Source organism: Musa acuminata, chromosome BXJ2-8 (genome assembly GCF_036884655.1).
Source record: "Musa acuminata AAA Group cultivar baxijiao chromosome BXJ2-8, Cavendish_Baxijiao_AAA, whole genome shotgun sequence".
Taxonomy (NCBI): domain Eukaryota; kingdom Viridiplantae; phylum Streptophyta; class Magnoliopsida; order Zingiberales; family Musaceae; genus Musa; species Musa acuminata.
Window position 1 is genome coordinate 52,054,963 of NC_088345.1, and position 23,718 is coordinate 52,078,680.

Consider the following 23,718-nt stretch of genomic DNA (forward strand, 5'->3'; position numbering starts at 1 on the left):
ATTTTGCCTTTCATTGCTTTCAAGCAGAGAGGAGAGGGTTTTGGTGCTTCAAATCTTGAAGGAAAGATGTGCATGATAAGTTTATTATGAAGAGTGTCACATAAACTCATGAATGACAATGGCATTGTAATAAGAAACAGCTCTTGCAAATGTAATCACATAATAAGCAGAAACATAAAGTTAATTTTCTGACCACCAAACATGATGATTGATGGTTAAGATAAAATCATTTATAGAAAAACGAAAAAATGAGGTCACAATAGATGCAAATATCATATTCTATCTAGTGTAAATTTGGACCATTCGATTGCGATTAACATCCATCTAGAAAAAACATATAATTATTAAAAGTTCATTCTGCACTCTCTCATGCACGCCTAAAGTTCAATCGTTGAACGCCGACAAGACCTTCACCCAGATCTATTGTCGAACTACCACGGAGTATATATAACTTTATTCTCAAACGAGGAAGGACGCTACATAAAAGACAGTTTTATCTGTTTCAAGATATCTTAGAGCTACTTGAAGATTATTGATGCAGCCAACGGATCCACATACATGGAATAGTATGCTGATAAGAGCCTCGAGCAGCTTCAGCTGGCTATGATGATGGGCTCGGTTGATTTCTTAAGCCATTCCGTCTCCTGCTCGTTCATGTATGGTGCTAAAACCTCTCTGCAATCGGAATGGTAGAGATTTATCCATTCAATTTCTTCAGGAGTCAGCAATGTCAAATCCATCAGTTTCTTCTGGTATGGTGCCTGTAAAAGTGGAAGCACAAGGAAAGTTCACTAATAAGATATTAAGTCAACAGTGGAACAAATATTATGAGACTAAATAAAAAATCACTAAGGGTGAAAAACTAGCTGCCTAACTTTTGTATTGACACCTGACGGGTTACTAAATAAAAAGATGGTAAGTTGCAACCAGGGAAAAATTGACATCCTGGTGACTTCCAAGAATCTGATGATGAAACTTCCAGATTCAAGTTATCACGATTAATGGATATGTACCAGCAAACATTTCATGATATCTGGTGATGTGAGACTAACTTCTTAATATGTTTATAAACAACATAATGAATGAAATGGCAACCGTGGGCAAATTTTGAATGGTATTTTAATTCATGAGATAACTAGATGAAATGTTGTGAAAAGAGGGGATAAAATATCATAGTCGGGTTAAGACACCCAACCCCAGATCAGGAAAAAGATATGGCATGATCATGAAACTAGTGTTGAACAATTACTTTTCAAAAGATATACACTAGTGAAGAGGTTAGTCAATAACTACGTATGTAAAGTCTGCTGAGCTTTCGAAGGTGACCATTGTAGATGACAAATCATAGGTAGGTGTTTCCTTGAAAAAATTAGTTTTGGCATACTGTAATTGTTTTGTATGATAACATCAATATGTAGCCTCACTGAACCATACACATTTTTATATGCCGAACATCTCACGCACTAAACCATTATGGCATATCCTTACTAAACGCAAGATCAATACGTATTAGTAATAAAATAGAAGGAGACTAGCCACAAACAGAAGATGCCTACGAGATGCTTAACATTAAAATGCGGTTACTTGTGGACTATGCAAATCGAAAGACAAAGAATTACCAGCATTCAACATGCAGCACTTAGTATCAACCTTCAGGTAATATAAATTTAGCACAAGAGGTTTAACATGCTCAAAAGGCTAATTGGCATATAGAAAGATCCACATTTACATGACAAAAGAACAGCCATTGGAACTCCACAGACAGGGAAAGTCCAGAAGATTCAAGAGAAATCTCTGCTGTTAGATGCAATTTGGGTCAATGTAGAAGACAAACAACAATGAGCCAAAAGAAAATATGAACACTTAGCAATCACTTGAGTCATCGATTACTTAGAACCATGGCAAAAGGGTTCAAAAACAATGGTAGTTAACTTACCCAAGTTATGTGCTCAAACTCTAAATAACCTTTTTCACCAAAGTTGAATGATGTTTTTGCCTTGTTAACTATAAGAACATTCTCCAATCTAATACCAAAATTTCCATCCTCATAATAACCAGGTTCTGCAGGTAAAAAGAGAGAATTATCAAACAGAAACTTCAAATACAATGCTTAACTGGAAATTTAAGTTCAAATTCCAAAACCTATGACTTATATTGCTGATGCCCTTTTACATAGGAACAAGAAGAAAGGAAATAATAAGATGAGCAAAAGGCACATTTCTTTGATAGTAAATTGCATTGCTTTCATTAGTTGTTTAATTAACAAGTAGAGAAGACAGTAAATCTAATTTACACATGCTGTCAAGAATCAGATAATCAGATAAGTGAAAGTAATTGACAAATCTTGCACGTGAGCAATCAGCAATCTAGATATGTATACATAAATAAAACATAACTCTAAAAGACTTGTGCATGTAGTAATCTAGAATAGACAAAACAGAAAACAGATTTTATAAAGAGGTATTTACTGTTTGAATAACCTTGGAGGATATAAATGAATTAGTAATTTCTTTCAATTTAAAAACAAGAACTTGAAAAAGGACCAAACATTGCCATTCAAGTAACTAAACAGATTGAGAATGTATACTACCATCAGTAACTGTCATCGATGCTTGAATTGCCACATTTCGAGCATGAGGTCTGAAACTGATTAGATGTGGGCCTACAAGATGAAGTTCAGGGTTCTAATGTTCCCTGGATCACAAATGTTGTGAAAAAAGGTAACAAAAGAACAAATTACTACCTTCATGAACATTAAGGTAAGATCCAATCCCATGACCAGTCCCATGGCGGTAATCGAGACCATTCTTCCACAAAGGAACCCGAGCGAGAATATCAAGAGCATGTCCTGTGACAAGCAATGATTCCAATAAGGCAATTGAATGTGTTGTCAGAGTACTAGATGTAGGCATTCTAAATCAATCTTACCAGTGGTTCCATTTGGAAATCTTGCCCTACCCAAGGCAATGTGGCCTTTGAGGACCTATTTATTGTAAACTATCAGACACAGTCGATGGACAAGTAATAGCAGTTATAACAGAAAGGATACATCAAAGAATATATATATTAAAAGAAGTACTTGAACCTTAAACATACAATGTGAAAACAAGCATCACTTTTGTCTACAACCAACTTTTTTATTCAATAAAATAAATGAAAAAGAGAAATGTTCATAAGAGTATTTGATAAACTTCTATTTAACATGTTCAGCAGGAAAAAGAAAAGTCATGAGCCATTATTCATGATGACTCACTGCCCAGTCTTGAAACTGACAATTCAATTTGTCGAACCAATGTCCATCATCTACGTATTAAATGTGAGCAGATAACAATTACTTACATGGCACATGACTATTACATGGGTGTGCCACTCAATTGACCTCTATTTTAATGGAATCTCTCCATAAAGTAGCATTCAAAGTTCAAACAACTGTCTCTAGAGTCTAGAGTCCAGACACACATCATATCTGTGATCCTCACATCCATCTTATCTGAGTCACTTCGAGACCAAGCCTATATTTCTTTTGTTGTCAAGCTTAAGGAAATCATCACACGAACTAAAGAATTAGTTCAGATGAGTTTCTTTGGAGAAGTCTGAACATATAAAGGAAAGTATATATATTTTGGGTGTCTTCCTAAAAACCAAAAGATAAAGGGAAAAACTAAAAAAGAATAGAAGGAATAGCATAACCAAAACCATTAAGAATGCATGATGCATCAACCTAAGTTTATTGTTCAACTTCAACCTCATCCTTTCCTTTACGAAACCCTAAATGGACACAGGAGAGAGGACTGGTGCATGGTCTAGAGCTAGCTAGACCTCAATTAATTTCTAGACCTTAATTAATTTCTATAATTTGTGGGGTTCACAGCCTAAAATTAGGATGATAATATGAACCCAAAAGCATCAGGTTCTACCCTTCTCAATTCACCAAGAAACAAGTTCTTGTCAGTGTCAAAACTCAGATATATCACCATCTGTACAAGCAACCAAAGATCCTATATAAACCAAACCTGAAAATTTATTTAAAGTTTTAAACTATTGACAAACATATGTAATAACAATCGTACACTGACACACTCAAGGAATTTGAGGTGCACAGTCCTGAAATAATATCTTACAACAATATAATCAACTTCTGCATCCTAAAAGACAGATATCTATTATCCAATGTAGAAACAAGAAAAACAAAACCTATTTACTTGACAAAGCAATCTTAAATATGAAAGAGTTCCTATTACCGCAGTATAGCATGATTTCTCATGAGCTGAAGGTTTGCCAAAATGCACAGTCCTGGTTATATCGGTTGTTCCATCTATATACTTTAAAGAATATGCAGTGTTAATAGAAGCCAATCAGTTGAGGAAAATTTAGTTTTACCAGAAATAGCATGGATGGAACTGCAAATTAAAATTTGTAGAACTAAAATTAAGCATCATAGAAACCTGTCCCCCTGAATCAAAAAGATAAATGCTGTCAGCATCGAGTTCGGAACATGTATCTGCTTCAGGAGAATAGTGAATGATTGCTGCATTGGGACCAACTGATGAAATGGTTGGAAAACTCAGCCCTCTGAAGTTCTGGGAAAAAATCATGCCAATCGATTAGCAATAATCATATACAAAATTTCATGCAAATAACAATCCAAGAAACAAAAGTCTAAGTATCACTCCATGACCAATTCTAGTTCTAGCAACTTTGTTAAGACTGCCAAAGAAGATGCATCAGATGCTGATGTAAAACGGAAAAGAAATATCTTTGATTCCAGAGTCCAAGCTACAATTCATGTAAGAAAAGCAAAGATGTCATTATTAAATTTGAACCAAAATGTGCCATGAACAGCAATACATAGTACATACAACAGTGATTTTGTAATGCCAATATTTTGTCCTAGGCTATGCATTCCACATCCGGGAGTGAAAATTCAATCACAGAGCTTACTGTGGCAATGATTTTAGTGCTACAGAAGATAAGGAGTTTAACGAGGCATACTTCTTGTTTTGCACGAAAACCTTCTAATTTGTCGCTCACAGATACCTCTGTCAATTTCAACGTATCACTGCACAAACTAGAAAATGTTTGGTGAGAAAGCAAAACTAGCAAATGCAGGCAAAGAAACAAATAGAAAGATTGACCATGCATTTGAATCTGTAAGACAAAAAAAAGAGATGCAAAATTTTGAATTTTGATAAAAAGACACTACCTAATTTCCTTTCACCACCATTCAGCAGGAAATTAAAACAAACTATGGAGAGATTAAAAAACCTTGAAAATCATCCTTGAAACATGTATGAAACAAGTGAAGCAATCACTTAAAAGATGTCATTTTTCATGATTATTTTAGACACTGATTCTGTAAAGCTTTGAAGCTGACATCTCAACCAAGTAACTCTATGGCTTATTGAAATACAGACATGATTATATAGTGACACCAGAAAAATAAGGGCATTGGCATTGCACAACATCCAAGGTACCAAAAGTTGGTCCAAGAAACTGGAATAATCACTACTCAGATATAAAAGAATTGAAAAACCTTATACAACCATATTAAGACAAGCAAGGGCTAGCAAAAAGAAATAGATCAACATAAAAGCAAATGTATTAAGGCAAGTGTTGTAATTGTAACCAAGGGCAAGCAAGTGTGGAATATACAAGTACACTAAAATTACAAAATAGAATGAATTAACAATCAATTTATTGACATGTCAAGTTGAAGGATTAAAATTTTGGTCCGGAAGCAATACTAGTTTGTAATAGGGACTGGGCACTGATTGGCATATCAAGAGTTGGTATGGGTCAATATTGATCAGCACTGCCTAGAGTAAAGAGTAAAGAGAGAGAGAGAGAGAGAGAGAGAGAGAGAGAGAGAGAGAGAGAAAGGAGGAGGATGCACTGGAGGAGGTGGCATCTACTGAAGGAGGGGCAGGATGTGACATAACAAGGAGGAGGAAAAAGAGGATATGACGATGCGAGGAGGAGAAAGTAACGGCAACAGCAACACATATCAAAGGAGGTAGTGATGCAAGGAGGCAACAACAGCTACATGAGAAGGCAGCAGGACCTGTCCACACCAGAGTGAAAATGGAGGAAAAAGAGGAAAGAAAGAGAGAACACTTGAGACTTCAGATTTAAAAGAAAAAAGACACCTTGGTACTGGCACCAGGTTGTAAACACATCTTGAACCATTTTAGGTGAGATTAGCTGGTGCACATACTGGTTCAGGTTTAAACGACCAAATAGGTACACAGAACAAATTAAAAACCATTGTCAAGATAATGCCAAACCTAAAGGCTAATTGTTCCCACTCAACTTTTCACAAACAATTAAGTTTGACATTTGCATACATCTGGAAAGGTGGACGGAATTAACCCATTCATAAATATGTTATTCTAGCATGTCATGATAATTATCTTCATTATTTACTATTAATAAAGCATGGAAAATCCTCAAAGATTCAGAAAATGAAAAAGAAAACAAATGAAAAACATTGGTAGGGCTTGCAATTTTAGGACAAAGATGCAAAATATTTTCCAATGCATACCTCCTACGTGTTTGGCCAAAACATGTTCCTATATGAACTAATTCATGCACAAACATAGATGCACCTATCTCTAATTTCCTTGTGACGAAAAAATTCAACCTATGACGTTTACAAGTATTGTACAGCATAGATGTCCTAATTGGCTCAAAGTGTCCTAGCTAGATGGTAGAGCTTATTCAAACCAACTTTAATCAACTTGTGTAGTGCAAGTCAGGTTCGATAGGCTGTAAAGTCAGGAACTATGCCATGGTAAGCTTCAAAGACAGAGATGTGCTACTCCATCTGGAAAAAGATTCCTGTTGGTCAAAAAATTAATCCTGACTTAGCGGCAAGGTAAGAAAAGAGTCACAAAAGTATAAATGAAAACCCAAGGTACAGTTCATATTGTACAACAACGAAGGATTAAATGAAGGAAAAATTATTAATTGTAAGAATCAACAAATAGTAGTATTAAGAATGGGAAAAGGAAAAAAATAAATAATATGCTTTATAGCATATATAGAATTGGTTTTAATGAATGCTAAAACTTATGGACGAACAAAACTCTTGGTGATAACATGGGTTTAGTCATCCTAACTTGAACCTACGATTTGAAAAGAAGAATCAACTTATCAGAATCAAAATCAAAGAACACTAACAGAAAGTCATTCATGCGCATGCCATGATCAGGGTGGCCATTGCGTAACATTTGCTATCACCATACAGTTTCTTTTGTAATTGACTAAAAATCTTGACATGAAATTCATGGGAGTGGTTAACTAAAATCACACTTTGACATGAAACTTGTGAAAGTAGGTAAATAGTGGTATATATCTAAGAAGAGGTGTTGAAGATTTTGTAAAAAGCTAAATGTATTTGTAGATTGTATGGTGTCTTACGAATGTTTTCTCTTATGTGTCCCCTCTCGTTCACTGAAGTAACCAGAAGCTCCATAGATCTCTTGCATCTACAAAATGAAGTTGAGCTAATAGAGGCAGCATCCAACTAAAAAGAACACCTTCATTCCAGAAGTTAACTACACAATACACACTATATAAAAGATTTACGAAAAATCTAGCATGTACGCTATATAAAAGACATTTGATACTACTTGTTGACAAACCAAGATAGTATAACTAAACAATTATTTCTATTTGTTGCTTCCTCATAAATCAAGCTGAAACACTTATTTCCAAAAGGTTATTAATTTTTAACACAATGTTAATTACACTAATGAAGCATGATCCATATATGGGAATTGTATTATTTGGTAGCCCTGCTTTCAAGTTAAACAGAAACCATCAGCCAACATAGTAGATTAATGATTTAACAATAAGCGAGGAGACACACTTAAAACTTATAGAGCAGTCGACTACAAAGGATACCAGCTTAAAATCTATGAGGCAATTCCATCAAATTGCATACAACAGAAGCTATGCATAATCAAATCAATTATCTTCCCATGTGAAAGCACACCTAGGTACAATATGAGACAATTTCATCGAAGTGTTTGAGACAATGTTTCTCAATTTATTTACAATCATCCCAATCAGAACATAGATGGAGAACTTAAATTTTCTTCACAAAAGGTGCAGCACAGTTATGAGAGCTATATTCAACAATATAAGCTGACTGGAAAACTAGGAAGCAGAGAGCACCGTAGCCTCTCCTGTTCCATTTAGCTTCAGGATGAAATTTGCTTTCAAGCCTGGAAAAAAAAGGCTAACCTGGATGGTTCATACTAAGATTAATTTGCTTCAGGATGATTTATTGAATGTTGCCTTATCAACATTAAATGAAGTTTCATACTAAGATTATTTAGGTAATCAAGGAGCACAATAAGTTAAAAACTAAGATGGATAATGCAGTCATAATCAAAAGCCTCAACCTTCTTCATGCAGAATCAGTTCTCTCTCTCCATAGTTATGATCCCCCATAATTGCAACAAAGTAGACTTACATTCTGAATAAATCTTTCCTGTAAGACTTTTAAAATAAAAAATTGCTGATATTGTGATGAAGAACTACCACATAGTATTTGCTAATTTTCTCCTACCATGAGTCAACAAAAAGATGATAATATGCCTCACTTTCCCACCTCCTTGAACAGTCTCACACATTTCAGTTCATACATCAGCTAGGTTCAGTTTACCATGCTATAAGTATTAAACTTTTGTTATGGAAAGGCATGCTTTTACTATACTTTCATCCACAAAAATAAAATAAAAGAGTATACCCATCGCACGAGGTTTCTGCCAAATGCAGAAGTCTGGGAGGATCAATATACGCAGTCTTAACTTTAAATATAAACTCAACGCCAATTCCATTTGTATTTATCAACAAAAATCAATTCAACAAATATAATCAGTAGAATGAACTCAGTCATACCTTTTCTAACACCAGTGAATATACATGTTCAAAGTGATGAAATAAAATGATGAATAAAATCAATGAGATACCCACATAACCACTTGCCATAGTACTATGGATGGGCCTAAGATATGCATAAACTTTTTACACAGACATGATGTGTGATACATACCCAGTTCACTTACATGATTATAGGAGAATGCATACATGTACCAAGCACATGCCAGCCACTAGCATGGTACAAGTTGCAAGTCATGTGCTATGCCAATGTAAGACATGCAAATAGTTTTTATATACCAGAATGGAGTGCAGTTTGCACCCAGATCATTGTTGATATAGTATGCACCTTAAAACCTACTGGTAGTACAATCAGCACAAATTCAGCATCCAATACCATAATTTATAATTTACATTAAGTATGAAAGTTTTAAGTTCATGGTTTTAAACCTGTTTATCCAGCCAAACAAGAAATTGGACAACAGCTGCACCATCTCGAATATGTGCCTTTCTTAAACCATCCAGTTCTGCTGGATTCTGCAGTTTGATCATCAATGATGAAACTTATAAAGTAAGAAGGAAAGATACTCATCATACGTAAGGCAATAAGTCATTCAAATTTCATAATTTTCATTACTCAAAATTTCAAACCCAATATTCATCTGGCATAAACCAAAAGGTCATCTTAAGTTTCAAATCTCACAACTTCTTTTAAAAATAAAAGTGATTAACCGCTTTAAAGTTTTAAATAATTAAGCTCTTCCAAAAAATCAATGAATAACTAAGACAACTTATATATAAAGTTTCGTCTGAAACCTTGTACATGACTATACAGACTAAGAAAGTGTGCCCTTTCTAACATTTAATGCTTAAAAAATCATTCATGAAAACACTATCTTGACTAATATACCTTAATAGCTTTTGCAAGAGCCAAAGGTGATTGCTGCATGAAAACTTGATCAGGGATCAGCTTTGAAAAAAGGGCAAGGTTGCATGAGAAAGGGTCAATCCAGATGATTTTATGCTTGGTCTCTTCCTCTGCATTTCGATCATCTCCAAGCACACCATTAGAATTTTTGCTTGCTTCATGGCGTTCAGTTCCAGATAACATGATCCTAGAAGACCCCATAAGCTGTCCAGATGCAAGCAAGCTTACATCTGAGGCAACAATGTCATAGTCCCGGACATCAATTCCATTTTCTAGCATATAATGGAGTACCTGTCATGAGCAACAACAACGAAAGAAAAGCAATCAAGAACCTACAATCTGCATGCAGTATACTTAACATGTACAAAATTGAAAAAAAATATGTTCATATATCAGTTTTCTAATTAACACAGGTCAAAATGGAGAAGAGGACTAAAGAGACTGCCAATACGTCATGGGGCTTGACTCCAGCATGCAGTCTCATGAATTATGTCAGATGTGTCAAATACATATGCTTTCCAGGTACTCACCAAGATCTTCTGTCCTCGATTTAAAATATTAACAGAGGTAGTGACACTAGAAGTTGACCTTTCTTAATTCCTGAGGCTTCAAAGTCATTTTTAAACTTCAAATTCTACAGCATCAAAATAATGTATCATATACAATCTATTAAAATGTATCTCTTTATGGGCAGAGGTATCGTAGAACTGATAATCTGTAAGCCCCAGAAAGAGGATCCATACCAAGAATTTTGGGTCAGTTTTGGACCATTTATGGGATTGATTCACATTATTGGGCATGGATCAAGTATCCATATTCCACAAGCATATTGCACTTGAAATAATTTGTCTCATTGTAAGCATGAACTTCCACATTAACAGAAGAACAAGATGAAACGATGACCACACAGTGGAAAGATTTAACTTTTGAATAAGTAGTCAAGAACTGATAATTAGACTGAGCAATAATAATTGTCAGGTAATCTAAGGTACAATACTGCCTTACAAACAACCAATTTATAGGACACAAACTATGCAACATAACAATGCCAAGTTATTAAACAAATGAAATAAGGAACAATAATTATGACATATACATCGGCATGAACTTATAAACCCATCCGCATAATATGGAATTAGAATTTTGTTGGTAGTTGTGGTGTTTCTATTTGTGAGTACCACAAATCTACAATTTACAGCAATGTAGAAACTGATGTATCAAGCATTCAGACATAAAAGGTTCTTCCAAAGAGAGAAAGAGATACAAAATTTCCAAAAACATAAATGAACCATCGCTATGAGAGCATTTAAAGAAAAATTCAACTAGAACTAACCTCTGAAGAGACTTTTCTCTTATCCACATAAAAAAAAGCTGAGTCCAAGGTTACAACAGCATATGCATGAATTACTGGACAATAAGCCACATCATTTCCACGAATATTGTACAACCAAGCAACCTACAGAATGCCCCAAAAAGTGAAAAGGAGCTATCTCAAGAATAGTTAAGTAGTTGCAGCAAAACCAAGGTCACTACATAAAAGGTAGTCAGAGGCTTACAGAAAACAGAAGTAGAAGTACATACCTCATCAAGTGAACTGATGATTAAACCATAAGCTTTCTCACGAATTAGTTTTGCTCTCAGATCCTTTAACTTTTCTGCTACAGTACATCCAGCAAATTCTGGTGGGTGTATGTTAACAGGTAGAATTTCGGCAGGAGGCCGGTCTTTCCATACTATATCTACCATATTAGTGGACAGCTGAATTAACTTTTGTTTCTTCTTTAAGAAAGCCTGCTCCCACCTCTGATAAGTTTCTACAGAAACACACCAAGGATCTGATCCTATAGCAGCATTGCGTGGTAGATTCTGATTGCGGATGAGATCAACAAATACCAAATGGAATATATCATTCAGAATTGTCACGAAAATCATATCAACTGTCAGGAAAATATGTTTTCCAGCATGCAGAGAAATTAGCAGCATGCAGCAGGAAACACACCATATGCTCTGCCATATAGACAACTGGTGCTTCTATACTCATATTTGATAAGCAATAAGTAAATTACATTTATTCAGTTTTCCAGCTTTTATATGCATAAAAAATATTACAATCCTTTTCTAAACTTCCTTTTAACTGCTTGCAAATGAGGCAAAACACCACACCAACTGGCAGGGTATGATAGGAAGGTTCAAAATCAAAGTCCAAATCAACACCTTGATGGACGGATGTGATGCTGGTTCACAATTGGTACATTGACCTATACCACCCAATATTATTGAAAATAAAATAAAATAAGAAATTCTAATCATTGTAGAACTATATGGTCTGGTTTTGGTCCTTGACCAACTTGTAACTACTTATCATCACAAACTGGTCTGACTAATATTTCAAAATCTTTATGGTACGAGCATTAACTCTAACAACTGAACAACAAAAACAAGATGCAGCAGGTACTGCTCTTTAAGCAAATTCACAAATAATATAGAAAACAGATCTCGAGGAACAACTAAAATTTCCAATTATGTCTTACATCAGCCATCCAATTTTCAACAGGTGGATCTTCTCCAATTCGCATAAGTTTCCATCTTTCACTCAGTTGTTGTGTTGCCTGCAAGAAATATCGTCCGTCGGTCCATAGCAATGCCTCATTCATTGTTATAAGAGCCAAACCTATTAAAGATATAAAATTATCTAGTTAGTATAATAATCTGGGAGAATATAGACAAACAAAATGAAAGCTATCCCAATGTCATCAAGGCTTAAGCAAATGTAAATCTTAAAAAAATGATAGGAACAGTTTTATCTAAGAAGATGATCATCCAAGTTGTGACCATGGTTCACCGTGCCACCCTGTACCAAGCAGTCCATAATAGGGGACCCCGTATCACCCAATACAAGATCTGAGCCAATCAAAACGATCGAAATCCAACTGTTACCGACCTGCACCGATCGGTAACGATCAAATTTCGACCGATACTGATCAATGGCTAGGATTTGTTGACTTCAAACGATCCATTTGATCTTTCGAACCAGATCTAAGGGGTTTTTAACCCTTTCTACCCCCCTCATTCTCTCCCTTTTCACTCTCTCACTCATATATTTCTCTCATTCTCTCATTTGCACTCTATTGAACTCCAAAAAGCTGTGATTTGTGGATTAGATCAAACTTAGGAGGTTAAATAGGGAGGATTAACACCTAAGTTAGAGAAAGAAATCTCTAATCAAATGTATGTATTTTTTCTTATTTTTGATAATTTATAAGATGATTAAGAATATTCTATTTTCTCAATATCTAATATGTTGTTTAAAGTCTTTATGATGACAAAATAGTGTTAATAAGAGAGTAATTAAGACCTTTAATGTTATGATTAATGTGTTTAATGTTGATTTTTTCAAAATCAAACACGAGTCAAATATTTATATTTCATGCGTATTTAGGTGATTTACATGTTAGAGTGTTTAACATGTTCTGAAAGAGGAATAATCATGAAATAATCAACTATGTTAATAATGAGATTAGTGTATTTAATGATGATTTCACCGTAATTTGATTTATATAAGTAAAATAGGTCTAATTAAAGTTTAATTAAGTTTTTAATGCTTTAATTAGTTTATTTAATGATAAATTTATCATTATTTAACCTTTTATTGGGTCAATTTTATATATTTGATAATTATTAGAACGTTTGACATGTTTATTATAGTGAAAGAGTGTTAATTAGGAAGTAATTAGTGTTTTTAATGTTATGATTAGTGTATTTAATTATGAATTCATCATAATTTGACTTTTGAGTCAATTCTATATATTTAATGCCAAATAATTGTCATATTTATAGTGGCAAAGTAGGTTCATTATATATAATCGTATTATGTTACTTCAAATCAGGGCTAATCGCAGCTTGCTTATTTGAGTCAATTTTGGTAAGAATGTGACACCAAAGAAACAGACATATGATGATACTTAGGATCATGCCCGAAAGATATAGATGAGAACCATCAACATTAGTAGTGCATTTATTGTGGCTACATTGGCAAGGGTGGAGGAAATACCCTGGTAAATATGCATTTAGCCAAAGGGTATCCCGTTGTTGCAAAATGATTCCGACGGAGATCTATAAATCAGTTTAAGACAACTTACAATGGACAATGGAAGATACAATTAAAAAAATATAAGAGTTGAGGAATAATACTACACAGCTATGTATAAACCAATTTATGATGAATATGAGGGTCGCGACAATGATATCAACCCGGATCTCAGAGCTGGTATTCGTACATCACTGGAGCATCAGTACATGTACGAGGAAGTGATGGGAGCATGACGGTGGTATTAGTACATCACTGACAGTGGGCATGATGGTGGCAGTGAGCATCAGTACATCAACCCGGATATCAAAGATGGTATTCGTACATCACCGGACGCATCGACAACTTGATTTTTGATGGGAGCATGACGGTGGGAAAGGATCCACGACATATATTTAAATGAGAAGGTGACAAAATTGAAGAATTGGATCAAATCCTTCAAGAGGTACTGGGACGAATATGCGATGACACTGATGTGTGACAGTTGGACAAGGCCGACAAGAATAAGTATCATCAATTTTCCTATGTATTACAAATGGATGGTTTTTCATAAATCAATTAATGCTTCTAACAAGATTCAAGATACAAACTATATTGAAAACCTGATGGACATCGTGGTAAAAGAGATCAGACTACTATACATTACCAAGATAATCACTGATAATGGAGCTAATTTCAAAAAAGCCAGTGTACAATTGATGGAGAAAAAGAAAATATTACTTTGAACTCCACGTGCAGCTCATTGCATGGATCTAATGCTAAGGGATATTGACAAGATATCATTAGTCAACAAATGTGTAGCTCAAGCACAGTCGATCACATAGTTTATATATAATTATCATTAGGTTCACTCTTTAATCCAAAAATATATAAATGGTGAGATACTACACCCCAGAGTCACTCGATTTGCTATAAATTTATTGTCTTAAAGTCAATACAACAAAAGAGGCAAGGTCTCAAGACAATAGTCACCTCACAGGAATGGTCCAATTCCAAGAATTTGAGATCGAGTAATGGAAAAAAGGTGGAAATGACTTCTGTCAGCTACATTTTAGAATACCGTGAACAAAATTATAATAGGAGTAAAACCACTTTACATTATCCTCTATAAGGTCAACATAGACAAGCGTACTCAAATATCTTATCTTAGATATATGTTGATAACAACAAGAGTGGAGATCAAAAAAGCATTCACAAATGATATTAAAGTCGAGCAAAACTTATAAATCATCGATCACAGGACCAAAGTTCATATAGACCAAGACATTCATAATGCAAGTAAATTCATATTTAATGTAATTTAATTCATAATTTTATAATATTTAAATAATTCTTAATAACAAAATTATTTATCTTCCAACATATTATCTAAATCTGATAATTCAATTAAGGTATAATCTTGAAATGCGATCAGATTTATTGTTGATACTTAAAAATGTTATATATCAACTATTGCCAAACACAACTGATGCAACCGATGCTATTACGGAGAGTCGATTACTCCAAGAAACAATTGCTTTATTATCCGATAATGTACTTTAACATTCATTATTTGATTATAAACTATATTTGACATTAATTATTTGTCAAGCAAATAAAGTCCTATTTATATCCTTTTTGCAATTGTGTGATGGCTACAATTTAGAGAGGATGTACCAAATTTAAGAAATGTTGTTGTCCATGTACTTTCACAAATGATAACATCAAGTGGTTGCAAACATAATTGGTCGACATTCATATTGATTCACACGAAGGTTCGCAATAGACTATCATACAGATAATTAGAGAAATTGGTATATGTCCACTACAACATACAGCTAAAATTACGATGTGCTGAGCTGGACAATGATCCAAAGGAACTAGAGATTGATCCCATCAACCTCCAATTCTACAACAAAGATTCACAATATATGTTAGAGTGTATCGAAGCAACGACAAACCAAAAAGATCATTTACTTGATGAGGCAAGAGATCCTCCACGTCCTCTCTTGTGATCCTCCACGAACCAAAAAGACCTTTGCCTTCTCAACTCTTATGAGAATGGACGAAATCGAGTATCCCAATTCTCGATCTGTAATGGACCATTTTCGATCCTTTGTTGTGCAACCGTTCAGAGCTTGTAAAGCCTATTTGTAATTTGCATTGGCTATGAAGTGTTTTCTGAAATGATTGCTTATGGATCCCGAGTGAGGCGTTTCCTCTAACCCGTTTTCTCTTTTGTAGGTCCTAAGGGACCATGGGAGGTTTCAGAAAGGCTGACTTTTGCGGACTGACACGCAAGGGTGCCGCGTGTTTTATCACCGAGGCAACAAAAGAAAAGAAAGCAAATTTCCAGCAAGAGGAAGATCACCCTCGGTCAGAACGTGGTGGAAGGAGCCGGACAATGTTGAGTCAAACTACTCGAGGAATTAAAGAAACCCAACCGTCAAAGTCATCCACTCAACGTGCAAAGGCAAAGACAAAGGGGAAGGCAATAGCATCAACTACACCATTGGAAAGAAACGAGTTGAGCGACGAGACACCTTTTTAATTACATTCAGCAACCTGCTCGGTCTGGAGACATAGTAGCAACATGGATAGTAGTGCCTCAACCAATGATGGTGGCGACATCGGGGAGTCGATGGGCCCATCTACACAATTTGAGGGTTATGCATGGACCAAGGAGTAGAATTTTACGCATGTCACCCAAAATTTATATCGTGGAGTTCGATAAAGTATTGGTCACGTTTATACATGGAAGGGGAAGGGAAAGACAATAAATGAATTTTAACAAATACGACAAAGCCTACACGATGTAAATACAGAGCGGAGCTCATCGTATTCATAGTCATCATATTATAGAGAATCTTATGGCCAACAACAGTACGATGATAGTTAGTCATTCTTCTACAAGCAAGAGTACGATGATCGATCTTATGTTACAGAGCAACAGATCAGTGGTGAAAGTAAAAATTCCGATATTCTTCAACCTCCACATCAATACATGCCACAATCGTACATGCCTCAAGAGCTACCTCGAACACGTGTGGTTCACAACGATCAAACTACGACCATCACCACGTTGATACACCAATGGCATGGTGTATCAATATAATATGTCATGAGATCAATTTAAGGATTAGATCCAACAAATATATCAAATAGATATACAAATACATAAGATCGAGGACCCCAATCTAGTGCTCGTGAAGTCCCGTCATTCTTTTTGGTGATAGACCCAGATATATCCATCGATCGATTACTTGATTCATTTGAATATTAAATTTTAAATTATTTAACAAATAATATAATAAGTTAAATCATTTCTTTGTAGATAATTCAATATCAACGAAAGGATAGTCCAGAACGTACCACAAAATTACTCCTCAAAGCTTGAAAAACATATATACCATTATTATTTCCTAATTTAGATTATTCTTACTAAAATACACTAAATTTATATTTATTTTCAACTTAAAAACCCTAATCTAACTTTTTTTTCGGATTTTTTTAGAGCTAATTTCGACCATTTTTTGTGTCGTCAATATGCCCTGCCATATCAACGCATGGTACATTGGTACGAAGCAATATGTACCGTATCGTCAATCGATCGGTATACCGATACGAACCTATAAAGAGAAACATTGTTATGACATGTATTTTATCTAATAAGATAACTACATAAGTTGTGACTTGTAACCCCATGAAATTTGCATGATTGTTATGTGAATACTAAACCATAGCAGATCAAAACATAAAAACTTAAAAACCTTTCCAATGTATTCTGTTGATAAATTAAGTATTATTGTCATATGTAAAACATAGTCAACTATTATATAATTTTAGTCATATACTTTTAGATGTTTCTTAAAGAGTTTACACATTTTAAATAAGTTCTTGATTTAAATGTAGCACTTATTTATCTATTATTTAGTTACATCTTTAAGAGTTTATTAAAATTTGCTATCATTCTTAATATTTTAATATGAAGTGCATATGCACTATGTGAAACCTGGAATTTGCATGCTACAACTATTTTTTAAAACATAGTTCCTTGGCAATAATTCTTCAAACATATGTGAATAACACATTTGTTCAGTGTTTACTTTAGTTCCATGCTATGTATTATTACCATAACTCCAAAAATGGATGATATTATGAATAACAATTAAAAAATAAAAGTGTCGTACTACTCAATATATTATGGAAATAAAAATAACGGGATATAAAGATATGCTTATATTTAGATCAAAGACAAATTTTTAACTTAAGGAGGTGGATGTTGCAAAAATCAATCAAGCTATGAGTGGCTAGTGCCAACATCACGGTCAAAGGAAAGTGCAACAAAATCTTAAGAAAGAATACAAGTCAAATTACAAAAACACTATTATAGTACTGACAACCCATACTAAATATAGCAATAACATTTATGGTTTGTGTCAACCATCATAGGGGTGTACCAATCTGCACGACATAGATACATACTCTGCTAGAAAGATATCAACAAGCACAATGCAAAAGTACAATAATCCTTGGCAAGATTTTTACAAATATGAAGTATGTACCTCATTTGAGGTGTTCATTTGAATTTTTTTTATTCTCTACACACTAGTGTACAGGAGCAACCAAATATAATTTTGGATCTCCAAGGAATTGCCAATATTCTTTAACATGAAGAAACTTCAACCTTATATTGCAAACTGAAATGAACAAAGATCTGACTTAGGTACCCATCTAAGTGTCAAATCCTTTTTGTCTTCAGTGTTATACCATACTGACCAAATGTTATGTGAAAACATGGAAACAGAAAACAAAACTTTGATGCAGAATGTTTGGTTTCTCATGACACATTCATGTGGAAATAATGGAAGATGCACATGTCCCATTGTCTAAATGGTCTTGTCATCAAACATTCTTTATAAAGGGCCAGGGTAACTAATGCCTCTAAAGGTGCGAAACAATGAGTTAAATTGACATTTTTACCATAAAGAGGCAGCCAAAGAAAAATCCACAAGATTCAGCAACTCAATTATAAATAACACATATGTTTCTATTGAGTTAATCTACATTTTGCAAGCACAACTTCCGTTTAAAGTAAGGTTTCATTGTTCATAATGTAATTAAACACAATGCTACTATGCTAAAAAGAAAATAGTCATGGACCTAAACTTTGAATTTAGTGAATCAACAATCCGAGAGGAAGAGAGAAAGAAACTCACCAGCACTACCAGTAAATCCGGAAACGAAGGCACGCCTTTTGTCCCTCGTGGAGACATACTCACTCTGCGAATCAAAAGGAGCACGAGCCATCAAACAAACGACAATTACCCCTCTGCCCAATTCCATCGATCAACCAGACAACCAATGCAAAGCAAACTGAGGGAAATTTCACATAAAGCGTACAAATCCGAGTCCAGATACAAGGAGGAGGGAATCTTGACACGAAAGAACCAATCAACGAATTCCGATCTAAACAATGAGGAATCAAAACCCTACATGATGACAATGATTATGATGATGAGGAGGAGGAAGAGGGGGACGGGTGGTGACCTGGTGGTTGTCCTCGGAGGGGACGACGAGGGCATCGAGAGGCGGGGAGTGGGAAGCCATTAGGGCTCGGAGGGCGTCGAGGGGGTCCGCCATCAGTCGCCTCTCCCCTTTGCTACAGGGCGATCACGGAACACCGACGACGAGGATGAATGGAGAGAAATCGGCTGTGAGTGAGGGTTCGCCTCTTCGTCCTTCCCTTATACGGAAGGGATTGAAGGCGACCGGGGAAACGGCGATGATGGGCATCGAACCGTCGCATGGGGCCCATAAACGTACCTGCATTTTCTACCAGCCCTACGATTCGATACAGACACGTATAAGGGCCTTTTATATGGGTCCCGCTTTTCTTCTCTGATAACACTGGAAGGTAGCGAATGGGTATGGTAAGAATTGTCCTTTTTTTGTGGGTCGTCACCCAAGGCGGGCATTTATGTTACCAAATTGATTAGTTAGATTCTTTTATTTTCTGATATGCCCCCCATAAATAAAGTAAATTAAATATATTTATACACCACCGGCAACAATAATAACAACTTAATGTTCCAATTATAATAACAATAATAACAACTTCATGTTCCAATTATAATTGTTCGGTTACGCAGATATCTTATCATCAATGACCTCTCTGTAAGAAAAAAGAAAATTAAAAGTATTTAAATATGTTATTTATAATTTATAGCAAGATCTTTTGGTCTCTTGCTGATCTCTTTTTAACAATAGGTCTCACATCTTTTAACAAGTATATATATTTATTTCTTAGCATATAATCATATATTCTTAGATAATTTTTTATGTTTATCTTTTATCAACATTCAGGTCTATTATATTGTGGTGTGGTATATATCTCGTTCGGCATCGCGGATCATCTTTGTGCTAAGTAGTCTGTGTTATATTACACTATATCATTCGATACGAAATATATATGATCAGAATGGTTGAATTCGATCGATATCAATTAAAAGTGAAAATTGATTTAATTCAAATGGTTCATTTGACTATTTGAACCCGTAAAAAGAGATTTTAAACCCTTTTTATCCTTTTTTTTACTATCTATAACTCATCTATTTTCTTATTTATATATTTCTCTCATTCTCTCATTTGTACTTTCTTAAATTTCATAAAGCTGTATGGATTTGATGAAGCTTGAGAGGCTAATTAGGAAAAATTAACGTCCACATTAGAGAAAGAACTCTCTAATTAAATGTATGTGTTTTTGATGATTTATAAAATTATTAAGCCTATTCTATCTTCTCCATATCTAATATGTTGTTTGAGATCCCTACAATGGTTGAACAGTATTAAATAAGAAAAATTGAGGTCTTTAATATTATGATTAGTATTTTAATACTGATTTTTATAAAATTAGATTCTTAATGGGTCAAATCTTTGTATTTCACTATTTGCTAAAACCTCTAAATTAATTGTAAGTGACACAAAGATTTCTGAGAACATGATCTGATTTGTTGAGTCAGAATCTGCTTGCAGTGTTTTGACCTTTAATTTCCTTTTCCTCTGGACTATCTGCCACAGAAGAACTCTCTGATTCCAAATCTTCATTGTCATTTTCTTCTCATGTGTCTTCTGGAGATAAATACATGGCTTGACACACAGTGTTTGAGCAGCTGGAAGATCCAGCAATGAACAGGTGCAGAAATTAATCCTGCATTATTCTCTTTATGCCAAAAATGTTCAAAGAAACCTCTTTGTGGATGCTTAACATGCAGTCATCTCAGCTGGGGAGTAAGCAAGAGAAATACTTGCTAGAAATAACCTTTACAATCAACCAACACATCACAAAACCAATCTTAGCAGCATGCAGTGTTCTGAAAATTTGTCTTAGGATGTGAAATTTGTGAGGTGCAGAGGTACCTTCAACATCATCAGTAATCCATGGTTTCCTCTCAGGCTGATCTTGCATGCTCTTCTTGGTGGACATAATTGCATCACTGGATTTTGGGTTCTCTAATGTAAATGCTAATCCAAGGCTAGGCATTGGTGAAGTGCTTTAGTTTGCAAGCCTGGCCCTTCATTTCTTTGTTTCACTGGATCAACCTAAAATGTGACTTCTGCAATGATGCATCTTTGCAGAGCAACCTTAATGCATCTCTGCATAAATGGTGAATGCTTAGGAGAGTTGAATTTAAATATAGGAACCGATCGAGAGCGAAATCTAATGTGGAGGCTAACTGCTAATATCGAACAACGATGTGATCGCGACATGACAGATAAAATACAATTATGATCAAAGAATGATACAAGTTTCTTTCTTTTCTATTTCTCCATTAAAATTGCATAGATTGTGTGATTTTCTATGTCCATCAGCTTTCACAAAAGATGATGTTGTAAAACCCAATCAGGGATGAATCATTCCACAGTATGTATATATTAGGCTAAATGTTAATCAGAGGGAGCAAGTGATTTGCGCTGCATATAATTAGTTCTTAATCTCTAAGTAAACAGATGATGGAGATTAGGAATTTGTTGACAACTTCTATAGAAGGCTATTTGGCCTTCTTTGAGGAAGTCACTTTGGTGCTACACTAACAGTTTGAATCTTAGAATTACTTGAAATATGAGTTGCTAACATCTCTTCTTGGAGGCATTTCTGTGTTCAGTGCCAATCATTCTCTCAACAATCCAGTGCAGACCTCCAGCAGCAATTTGAATCTCATACCTACAGGTTTCACCATGAAAAAGCTTCATGCAAGTTGGATAAATGAGCTCTTAAAGCAGTGACAGCAAGCTCTCAAGCTTAAGCTGAAATGTGAGAGAGAACAAATGGATTCTCAAGGAAGAAGACAACAACCTTTATCCAATTGTGCTTTCAGTTGTAGTGACATGTCTATAAGAAAAGGCCAAGTGGCTATCAAGATCCAATTAATCTTCTTCCCTTTATACACACACACAAAAAAATAAGAAATGGCAGCTTGGGATCTGTGTATGTTCTCTGAAGCAAATTATATTTTGATGGCCACCTGTCGATCTCCGAGAGGTGTTACCAGTCCACTTCCTCCCTAAATCATCATTCTTAATGCCTAACTAATCAAGATTAAGCATAAAGCCTATCATATCTGACTCAATTAACTCTCACATGGCCTAGATTTTGGTGCTATGAGCCTGTTCTGTCAACCCAAACAGCAACTTTCGCTCAAGGTCCTCGATCAATGCCAAAGCAGAAAAGAGTAGCCTTGACATTTCATACCTAAGCTTAGGAAGATCTTCACTAACAATCATATTAAGCTCAGTGATTGGTCCTCTCACAATGTGATGAAGCACTTTTGCTAATTTACCTCGGTCTTCGTGACGATAGCTATCCCTTAAAAAATGTCACAAATTACGATACAGTTCGATAATCTTTTACATGATAAACGACAAAAATCAAACGTAAAACATACGTCGATAGATTATTAGGAATTAAATAAGATGACACTCTCCGAGGAGCATGCTTAATGACAAGTAGCCAATAATGCTCTAAGGGTAGGATTGGATTGACCACATTAATCTAGAAATAATCTTAGAGCTTGGAGATTTGGTGGATCATCACCCAAGGTTTGATGGTTTGGCAAGGCATGACAAAGTTGGTAATGGGGAAACAGGGGATAGGGTGTGTCTGAGATAGAGACAGCAAAGATTTGCTTAAGGACATAAACCATGGTTTGTCAAAAGGCTGTGTGGTATAGGCATGTGAAGGAATCCAACACAGAGCATGCGCAACCTCCTCCCAATGCACTCTTTTCCACCTCCATCAGTTGCATATACTATATATAAGTACAGTTACTTTAGATTCAATCAGTCTGGGTTGTTGATAACTTGAAGAACTTTGCTGTCTCAATCAATGAATGACTCATCTCCTCCTCCCATTTCCACACCTTGTTCTGTGTGTCAACTTACTTTACTGGTTTTTTAATGCAACTTTTGATTATGAGATGTGTCTCTGTGATTGCTGATTCAATCAGGTTAGGTCTGATTAATAGTCAAATTATTGTCTGTAAAGTTAGATAGAGTGTGTTCGACAAAGACTCCTTTAATATTTAAGTGAGAGATAATAATAAGAATTTAAGAGAGAAACAATCCTAAGCTAAATAATAATCATTGACGCTCAGCGAGAAAGTTATTTAGGAATAAGGAGTCGTCGGGTATTATATTAGGCGTTGTGTCGAGCTGACGAGGCGTATATATATATATATATATAATATATATATATTTCCATGGAGTGAATTGACAAACAATAACTTGTGACACATAATCATGCAAATTTTAGATTTACATGATCATGCAAATTATAGAT

General features: G+C 35.0%; 1 protein-coding gene across 3 annotated transcripts; it reads right to left on the minus strand.

The window, feature by feature from the left end:
* Nucleotides 1–325: 325 nt before the first annotated feature.
* LOC135620188 (aminopeptidase P1-like) lies at nt 326–19,615 on the minus strand. 3 transcript variants are annotated; one of them, XM_065122915.1, is made up of 16 exons: nt 19,431–19,614; nt 19,100–19,163; nt 12,346–12,485; nt 11,396–11,680; nt 11,148–11,270; nt 9,797–10,105; nt 9,337–9,423; nt 7,420–7,487; nt 4,993–5,059; nt 4,446–4,580; nt 4,242–4,322; nt 2,929–2,983; nt 2,744–2,848; nt 2,591–2,662; nt 1,937–2,061; nt 326–761 (listed from the first exon to the last, which is right to left on the minus strand). In XM_065122915.1, exons 1-16 carry the CDS (start codon nt 19,521–19,523, stop codon nt 594–596), a joined length of 1,977 nt encoding a protein of 658 aa, XP_064978987.1. In that variant the 5' UTR covers nt 19,524–19,614; the 3' UTR covers nt 326–593. The 3 variants fall into 3 exon arrangements, with proteins under 3 accessions (XP_064978987.1, XP_064978986.1, XP_064978988.1); XM_065122914.1 differs by having other exon boundaries at nt 4,993–5,068; XM_065122916.1 differs by lacking the exon at nt 2,591–2,662 and having other exon boundaries at nt 4,993–5,068; nt 19,431–19,615.
* Nucleotides 19,616–23,718: the final 4,103 nt, after the last annotated feature.